We start from the raw sequence: 10,000 nt of genomic DNA, 5'->3' as shown, positions 1-10,000 counted from the left end.
GTCAGAACGCGAGCAATCCTTACCGTCCCGCATACACCGGGGGACTTGTGTTTTCCTTGTTCCTTTTCCCCTTTTTAAAACGTCTTCGAACAATAAGAGTGATCAACTTGTTAATAGGCCTGCGTCGCTTTAGTGTAGTTCCCCACCTTTGCCTTTGGTTATACACAATTAGGAGTCATGTTTTTCCTTCCTTCCTGACGATAAAATTGCAGTAAACTGGCGCATACCATTTTCGAAACAAGTGAAACAGCCGGGTGTACCTTTCAGCGTGACGAAGTCCGGACATTTCTACAAGATCCATCCAATCAATATCGTGTCACCGCGTTCAATGTATCTCTTTGAGCCCTGCTTGGTTTTATACTTCCTGTTTGTTGGGGAGGGGATGTGGTGAAAAGACGTGTGTAAAATACTGCAAATCCTTCGGGGCAAAACTTAGCTTGTCCGCAAATAGCAACATAGTGCAAAACAAAATGTATTACAAGCCAGTATGAAACAGGCTGAGTCGTGACTTTGAAGGGCAGAGAAAATGAAGAGTTTGATTTCCCGCACTGCTTTTCTTTTCTGGCGATGGCACGGCTTATTGACTTTCAAATGGGTCTCGCCTTTTTAAGTAAGCCAGAGCCCGAACGTTGCCTTTTCCGCTGCAGATTGACATACATGTTTGACTTGTAGTTTGAATAGGTTTGTCCTGGAGGAAATAATTTAATTACTGAATGCTTCTTTGGACAGATACTTGATACCCTTTAATATAAAAAAAAACCTGATAATACCCGGTCTCACTTCACGGACATAATTTTACAAATAATTCCCCCCCTCTCTCTCTCTCGCTCTCGCTCTCTCTCAAGAAAAGTGCTCATGATGAAACTTTGTTGTTTCAAGGGAGTTATTTACAAAGATCTTACAGTTTGAATTGTGATTAAGGGATTAAGGGAAGTCATTTCTTGTTTTGAAAGAAACTATTTTGTGACATTTATTTCATGTTTGGCTTTGGTCCGTGATTGTGTGGGTGTGTGCGTTAGGAGACTGGCATGACTGGATGTGCAATTTTGTTTTGGAATGAATGAGATTGAGAGTGTATGACTGGAAACTTTGCTTTTTAATTTAGGATTAAGGTCTACAGTGAAACGTGTGTGGGAAGACGACGTGAAGCTGCATTTGTGCCGTCAACTGGACAATCACGTTCGATATCTTTGTGTAAATTTGACATCCTAAGATATACCTAGTATTTAACGTCCTGGACATTCATAACTCTTGATGTGTGACTATAGTATGATGCCCGAACATATGTTTTCGTTTGATTATTGTCTTTCCTAATGTGTCTGTTTAATACAATAATGTGTAATTTGTGTTTGAGAGAGAGAGAGAGAGAGAGAGAGAGAGAGAGAGAGAGAGAGAGAGAGAGAGAGAGAGAGAAAAAGAGAGAGAGAAAGAGAGAGAGAGAGAGAGAGAGAGAGAGAGAGAGAGAGAGAGAGAGAGAGAGAGAGAGAGAGAGGGAGACAAGACAAGACAAGACAAGACAAGACAAGACAAGGACCATTCTTTATTAACGCGGGTAATGGCATAAGCAAACAGGTAATCTTTTTACATCCAGCCTTCGCCCATGAGAGGGACTAATCTGATAATAATGTTTTATAAATGTATGAAAATATAATAATACAAAAAATACAGAGCGAAAGCATGATAGAGAGAGAGAGACAAAATGATATAGAGTTATAATTATGAAGAAAATGTGTGTGTACGTGTGTGTGTGTTTGTGTGCGTGTGTGTGTGTGTGTGTGTGTGTGTGTGTGTGTGTGTGTGTGTGTGTGTGTGTGTGTGTGTGGGTGTGTGTTATTAATTCGGTAAGCACGTGTATTTTGTTCTGTTTTAATGTGTGAAATGTACTTAAGCCAAGCAATGTTCCTAATGTACTGCACATGGTTGAAATAAATCGTATACAGTTGGAGATGAGAAGTACCGTTGTTTTAAGCTGTCCAGAAAAATGAAAATGCTATTGAAAATATGCAATGTATACAACAGCCACATACATATTGTTTTGATTTCTGTGTAGAGGCAGTGGACCCAAAGGCTAACAAAAAATATACTCATCGTGAAAAATTAAACATATCATATAAGTATAGATACATTGTTTGTTTGTTTGTTTGTTTGCTTAACGCCCAGCCGACCACGAAGGGCCATATAAGGGCGGTGCTGTTTTGACATATAACGTGCGCCACACACAAGACAGAAGTCGCAGCACAGGCTTCATGTCTCACCCAGTCACATTATTCTGACACCGGACCAACCAGTCCTAGCACTAACCCCATAATGCCAGACGCCAGGCGGAGCAGCCACTAGATTGCCAATTTTAAAGTCTTAGGTATGACCCGGCCGGGGTTTGAACCCACGACCTCCCGATCACGGAGCGGACGCCTTACCACTAGGCCAACCGTGCCGGTAGTATAGATACATCACAATATTCAATTACAATGGTTGGATAACAACGTGTTTGTTTTTCTATAAAAGCGTGCGGTATTTTCTTTCTAACTCCTATTTGTGGTTTTGTTTCTGTACCTAAGCAAATGGAAAGTATTACAAAGAAGAGTGTCTTCTCCGTGATACATGTCCGTGTTATTGTCAAGGTTCAGTGATGTCCGAAGATATTCGGACTAAACCATCATCTGCAATAGGCAACATGGACCATTCTGGTAGTTGTTGCTGACAACTCATGTTTATATCCTACATACAAGAGAGAGACTACTCAAGACATAACAATATCGCTCAAATAACACGTCACGCTACACTTTTTTATGTAACCTTTCTTATCTTGGACGTGACAGATTGCACGAGGCTTTGGAAGAGATCGAGGTTTTAAAATAAGCATATGTACGCCTGGACTGCGGGACGTTTTGAGTTAAATACACGTAAGTACAGTGTGTAGAATACACAGAATACTGCATGGCTTGCCACACAGCAAGCAATGTAGAATATTGTCTATTTTCAACACAGAATATTATGTAAGAATATAAATATAAACGCTTTTTGTGTTTTCAGCGAAGCAAAAGGGTCCGATTCTCGGTTGCAGTAGGGTATTGGAGTTAGCGCATGGTGTCAGCCATAATTAGTCTCGGATTTCCCTGTTTTTGGGGGACAACAAACGTCCCGTGTTGTTTTGACAAGGATTAAGAAAAGGTGTCGTCATAACCGCGTTAAATGTAATCCCTTCAAGTGTGTTTTTTTCCACAGCTGAAAGTGATTGTGAATCTCTGGCAGTCTCTGCAAAAAGAACAATCGGAAAGGGTAACATTTGTTTCTCACGCGGTGTAGTATGTGAGAATTTCGTGAGAGAATCCTTTACCGACGATTTACTTTCTTAAAGTGAGTAGCTGCAGCTAGGCTGCGGCGAACAATGCTTCTGTGTGCTGAAGCAATCCATGTTAGTCTTGTTAGAGTACAGTTTCCACGTGTTTTGTCCACTTTAATTTTACTCGATGTTCATTGTCCCCCAACAAACCTTCAACTTGAGTCTGTCAGCTATGCTGGATCAAGGGGTCATGCAAGTCGAGAATTGCTACGCTGAAAACAGCTGATACGTACTAAATAAGAACAGAAAATATATACATGAGAACAATTTCCTTAGTTACACAATCAAAACCACATGCCGTGGACATACAAATGGCAACAGCATCACCAACAAAGACAACAGCAAGCAATAACATTCGAGTATGATAATAAAATCACGACATGTTTTAAATATATCAATGCCGACAAACTGAACCAAGAGGAAGCACATTTAATGACATGATGTCATTTGAACAATGATTGCGTATACATATTCATTTCTGCATACTCATGTTAGCAAGTGTGTGTATGTGTGTGTGTGCGTGTGTGTGTGTGGGTGTGTGTGTGTGTGTGTGTGTGTGTGTGTGTGTGTGTGTGTGTGTGTGTGTGTGTGTGTGTGTGTGTGTGTGTGTGTGTGTGTGTGTGTGTGTGTGTGGGATGATGATGATGCAATATACAGACATCCAGGTTAACTCGGTTTTGAAAGTTATGCCAGATGACTATAAGTTGGGTCCTCTCTCTGTTTTTGCCGAGACAACTGCAAGCTCTGGTATTCGTCATCATTTGTTCCCATGGCCTCGCCACTCTCAGGTGTCACATTCTGATACACGTCTTCTTCTTCCGTTGACTTATCTGCATCTTGTTGTTGCGCATGTGTGTTGCTGTCGCCATGTTTGGTTGGTTGAGGTTGGGAAGCCTGTACGTTGGTGCAACCGTTGATCTGTGCACTCTGTTCCACTTTGTTATCCTGGTAGAAATAAATCATCACTCAATCGTCTCTTAACGAAATATGAACAAGAATCACTCAATCACATTCAAAGGTGTTGAGAAGGGGATACCTAGCTGTTTGTGCCGTGCACATTGTCGGAAACAGATAGAGAGGACTACTATATGCACTGATGTAACTTAATTAGCAGCATGCAATGTCATAACTGTATGTGTTGGATATAAAAGAACAGACCTGTTGTAATGCTTGTCTTAGCGTAGTATAACACTTCATGTCCCAAAAAGCCTCTTGTACTGGGGACAATGATAGCACATTAGCATAGCATAATACAAGAAGAAGATGTTTGAATAAAAATAGACCAACATAAAGACGAAGAATGTTTGAATAATCAATTCATTATTCTACCAACACAACAACACTCCTTCACACAAAAAACATGTTTAAATAAACAAATCAATAAAGACATCAATAAATAATCAAATTCAATAGACAATGTCGTGTAAAGAATTAGATGTACAAGCCAACCTGATTATTTGCAAGGGCTGTCGTCTCTGCTACATTGATGTACACATCGGTGTCAGGGTTCTGTTGCATAGACTCTGCCAAACAGTTGCTGTATACATTTTCTGAAAAACGAAACACAAATGTAGTTACGGCTTAAATAAGGTAAAGATATAGTTATGGTTTGTTATCGCTGCGAAACCAAAGTTATTCAAATGCTGTAATAATCTTCCAGATCAGCTCTCGTCAATAATCTGCACAAAAGTTAAATTGTATCCCGGGAGTTGATTTTCAATCAAAGGTATGTATTACTTTTCGGCATGAGTTTCCTTCGGTAACAACACACTGCCACATTTCATCTAAATTAAAAACAATTGCTTGAAATTCATCTCACCACTATCACTCCCACCATCATGACCTCCGGGTGTTTCGTAGTTGTTTCCCTTGGGTGTCATTTTCTGACTTTTCTCCTTCAGTTGTGACATTTCAGCCTTGTTGTTTGTACCATCATCTCTTGGTTCCGTTCCAGTCTGGTCGTGGTATCCAGCTGCGTTTGCCTCCTTTCTGTGGAGTGGAAAGGGTACCTTTGACACCGCGTGTGGTTCCATGTCCTGTGTTTGCTTCCCACTGGGGTTGTTGTCTGGCTTCTGACTTTTCTTTGTTTTGTTGACTTGAGCGTAGGTATGGTTTTCAGCTCCTAGCGCTATCACTGTTCCATCGTTTTGGGTGCCGCTGTTAATGTTGTCGTGTCTTGTAGTGCTCTCTCCAGTCTCAGTTAGAGATGTGTCTTGAGAATGTGACGGTGGAGGAGCAGAGGGTGAGTTTTGTGACATCGTATCATTAGAAGAATTTGCCTCGATGATTGACTGTATATGAACTTCGTCGGAACCTTGGTAACATACATTTTTGTGCATTTCAAAATCTGAAAGTAACAGAGAAATGATGTGAGGTAAAATGCATGTGTTTAGACAACCGCTAATACTGAACTACACATGCATTGTAATGCATAGCATGGTGCATAGCAAAACAAATTAGAAGTCGAACAGTTTAAGTGTGGGATATCTCACCCTCTCTACCTCTCTTCACACACACACACACACACACACACACACACACACACACACACACACGCACACACACACACACGAACGCTCGCACGCACGCTGTCAAGGGAAAATTTGGTAGTGGGTATAATTACGGTACCCATGAGCGATCGTGGAATCAGTATCATTTCCGAGCAGTCTCTAAATCCTTGAAACGGTCTCGCGGAATAGCCGACTCGCCTAAAGTATAATAACTGTTTTATTTTTAGAGACGGACGCTTGTGCTGTGCGAGGGATCTATGCTATCACCCCTCTGTGTAAATGGAGTGGTCGAGATGTTGACTTTGCGGGGGTGATACGTCAGAGAGCGTCGAGCGACTGGTGCAAACGAATTTGTTTGTTGTGTTGTGGAATGAACGTGTTTTATTAATTAGAGTAATTAGCATTTATTTCAATTAATGCCTGCAGCTGGGGAAGAAGAAACAATGGAAGCGGACGTTATCTTATGTTGGAGGACAGTAACATGTGCTTCACTTGGACTGTGTAACTTCAAGGTCTGTCTTGTTAACTGTCCAAGGATTCTGATAGAAGTGTTATTATGTGCCGGACTGTGTTCTTCTTCGGTGTGACCAGAGGTAGGCCCTATTGTGTTTTGTTGATTTATGATGAAGATGATTGAATTGGATTAAATAATGAAAAGTTTAAAATGTTCATTCGTTGTGTGCCGTGTGACTTGTTCGAGTGCGTGTTGTCCTCATCCAGTAAGCATGTGTATGTTTGTGTATGAATGAGTGTGTGAATGCAGAACCCCGTGCACGGAAAAGCAAACATCAGATCACAAAAGTCAGCTTCATCAAAACTCTTTCACACACGCACAGACACACACACACACACAGATATTCTATTTTGTTTTATGTAGTTCCTGCTATTGTTGGTCGTTTCTTGATTTTCAAAACTCACCCTCATCATTTGGCGCTTCACTTGTCGTGAGTGTTCGCTGCTCCCCTTTTAGTTGTTTCCCTAGAAAATAAAACACACACACACTCATAATATATGTTATGTTTCAATGCAATACTTGGCTTGCTTTAATTATTACCAGAGTTTTAGACCTTGAGCGTCATCTGCTCCTTGCCAGTCAATCAAACATGTTGGGAACCGACCCCTGCTTTTGTGTGTTCTCTGCGTTTTACGAGTTTACTTGCTTATCGTGCTCACAAAAGATACGGACGAGAAAACGAACTGAAACAAGCAGACAAACAAAACCACAAAGAGACTGACAAACAAACAAGACACACAACTATCTCGAATATGTGACCCTCCACCACGAAACGAGTTGCATGTCACCTCACGCGGTTCCGCGCTAGGCATAATATAAGTCCGGGGAGTGTCTGGTAACAGTGTGAGGGTCACCATAGTCACAGGCTTATAACTCGCAAAGTGTTCACTCTTTTCTAAAACGGTTTTCACCACTGAATAGAGAATAAAACACTCTTTAAGAAAATGTAAAAATATGAAAATCATGTGTAACCGTGTGCCGAAACACTACGATCACCTCGGGAAGCGAAGTGCAATCAAACAGGTTTGAAAATATTAGGGCTAATTTCTTAGCCCTATAAAAACTGTTATGCAAACCCGAAGGTTTCCATGAACATACAGACAATCGAAAACCACCAGACCCCCTCACAAACAGATTTCCACAATCCACGGGTGTTGACTTTTAAAGGCCAACAACTCGGGTGCAGAGTCTGCTGTGAAAGGAGCGGTAGCCTCCCCTGTCACAATCGCCCCCGTTTGAAATGAACTTCGTCCCGAAGTTCCGAACCGGGGGACCACTGTCCATCCCAAGTTCGCAGAATGGGAACAGCACGAAAATGTTCAGTGGTCATATTATGCCATTACCTGAACATATCATGCCGAGTCCCATCCTGCCTCATCGCCAGATGTAACCGAGTGCCGAAACACTACGATCATCTCGGGAAGCGAAGTGCAATCAAACAGGTTTGAAAATATTAGGGCTAATTTCTTAGCCCTATAAAAACTGTTATGCAAACCCGAAGGTTTCCATGAACATACAGACAATCGGAAACCACCAGACCCCATCACAAACAGATTTCCACAATCCACGGGTGTTGACTTTTAAAGGCCAACAACTCGGGTGCAGAGTCTGCTGTGAAAGGAGCGGTAGCCTCCCCTGTCACACATGCAAAGGTGACATGTAACTCATTCCGTGGTGGAGGGTCACATATATACTATTGGGACGAATCTACATTATAAAGTATCATAACCAAATGAGACAGAGGGCCAATGATAAGATGCAACAAATAAAGGGACGTAAGCCTTATAAAGCCAGCATGATTATGATACAAGATCAAACGAGAGTTATACGGAACCAATGTCCTCCGTGCTGAGATAATAACAAGTAATTGAAATGAACAAGCGCTTTGGTTTTCAGACCCATATACTTGTTTAAATAAAATGTGCTTGTTCCGTCAGTCAGTGTGTTCTCTGCTTACTGGTGAACTCTCACTAATCACTCTAGTCTAGCGTTTTAAGTTTGGTTTGCTTATTAGTATGGCTACACATTCGCCGATTTGCCCCAATGTTGTCCGGGGAAAACAACATCTCTCCAAGTGTTAACGATAAAGTACAACGACAATCTATTGTTGTGAACGGACGGTATTAAAGATACTGGACTTGTCAAATCCAGGTGCACGGAGCCCCTGGGGCTTTTAGTCATACCTCAGGCAGCTATCCGTTAGAATAACTACCAAGTTTCATTGACTTGCACCCAAAGAGTCAAGAACTGCGATTTTTTTACGAATTAATTTCGGACTCTGTCCCGGCTGGTCTTGGCCTATTTTTGGATCTAAATTTAGATCAGGTAGATCACCACATCATGCACAAAAAGACACGTCACTAGCAAACTATGTCAGACGTCATCATGAGTTTGTGTAAAACAAAATGGAGGCCGGGATCACTCAGTTGAATCGAACTCCGACCAAACACCACGTAATTACTAGGTTAATTTATGCACTCGCGTGAACAAGCCAACTGTCGAGCTTCACAGATGTCGTCGTTGGGTAGTTTTAGGTTTGATTTACTACCATAGGAGGATTTTTGAACTGTAAATGCACTCAGCTGCAACAAAAACGCAAAACAAAGGCTGTGAGCTGCACTGTGCATTTAAAGACGCATGCATGCTTACTCTTTAATTCCACAAGTGCCAATGTGTTTGTCTATTCGCCTGTCTGTGTGTTTTTTTCTTCTTCTATTTCTCTCTTACTCTTAGCTTCCCTAAAATAAAAGTAAAATAATGAAATATACATTATAACGTCTAGTATTGTCTTAATACTACACAATATATGTCGTACTTTTCTGCCTCCTTCTAAAGAGAAGTACGGCGATGCAAACGACAAGGGCAATGGCAGCTGCTGCACTGACTCCACCAGCCAGACCAGCATCGAATGATTGGTTCTCTGCGTTCTGTCCTGTCTCTGCCGGGGAGCAAAGCAAAACTCTGATTAATCTTACCGTCAAAGTATGTCTGCATGTTTCAAGTGTAGGGGGATTTGATAGACATATTGGAGGATTTGTGCAAGAAATAGTATTTCAAATAAGTTTAACATAGCTTCTTTCGTCAGTACATTCCAATCTCTCTCTCTCTCTCTCTCTCTCTCTCTCTCTCTCTCTCTCTCTCTCTCTCTCTCTCTCTCTCTCTCTCTCTCTCTCTCTCTCTCTCTCTCTCTCTCTCTCTCTCTCTCACTCTTTCTTGGTTTAATTTTTTTCAGGTTTAGACATGTTTTTGGAAAATTAAGAGAATGACGTGTACGTGCAAAATATTGTGTGTTTTTTAATAATATTGAAAGTCAGAATGGTAAAGCTTAGGGTATCTTTGTTTGGGTGTAAAATCAAAACATTGTGTACATCACAACAGCTCTGTTCAGGCTTTGACATGCACTGAGAGATTCCACGTAAAATCCACGTGTCAATATCGTGGCATCTTCCTGTGCAGACTATGATCCTTGTGTGGAATTTATTTTAAAGAATTAAATAGGTACCGGTTACACCATCCCAGTCCCCATAGAAGCAAAGGTAGACTCTAGAGTGTTGATATGTGTCCCGGGGGAAGGATGCATTGTTTATGCCAAGTAAAGCCTGACAGATCCATGACGACCTACACGGTGGTCTT

General features: G+C 41.4%; 1 protein-coding gene across 1 annotated transcript in view; it reads right to left on the bottom strand.

The window, feature by feature from the left end:
• Positions 1-1,526: 1,526 nt before the first annotated feature.
• The window catches only part of LOC138974239 (uncharacterized), a 9,794-nt gene continuing 1,320 nt past the window's right edge, over positions 1,527-10,000 (bottom strand). Inside the window, exons 2-6 of the mRNA XM_070346964.1 lie at positions 9,183-9,305; positions 6,772-6,831; positions 5,163-5,690; positions 4,793-4,893; positions 1,527-4,288 (exon numbers count right to left, since the gene is read on the bottom strand). Coding sequence (XP_070203065.1) covers positions 4,028-4,288; positions 4,793-4,893; positions 5,163-5,690; positions 6,772-6,831; positions 9,183-9,305 — 1,073 coding nt within the window. The 3' untranslated portion in view covers positions 1,527-4,027. The remainder of the gene's footprint in view (positions 4,289-4,792; positions 4,894-5,162; positions 5,691-6,771; positions 6,832-9,182; positions 9,306-10,000) is intronic.

This window comes from Littorina saxatilis, linkage group LG8, assembly GCF_037325665.1.
Source record: "Littorina saxatilis isolate snail1 linkage group LG8, US_GU_Lsax_2.0, whole genome shotgun sequence".
Lineage (NCBI taxonomy): Eukaryota > Metazoa > Mollusca > Gastropoda > Littorinimorpha > Littorinidae > Littorina > Littorina saxatilis.
This window is presented reverse-complemented; position numbering and strand designations above follow the sequence as displayed.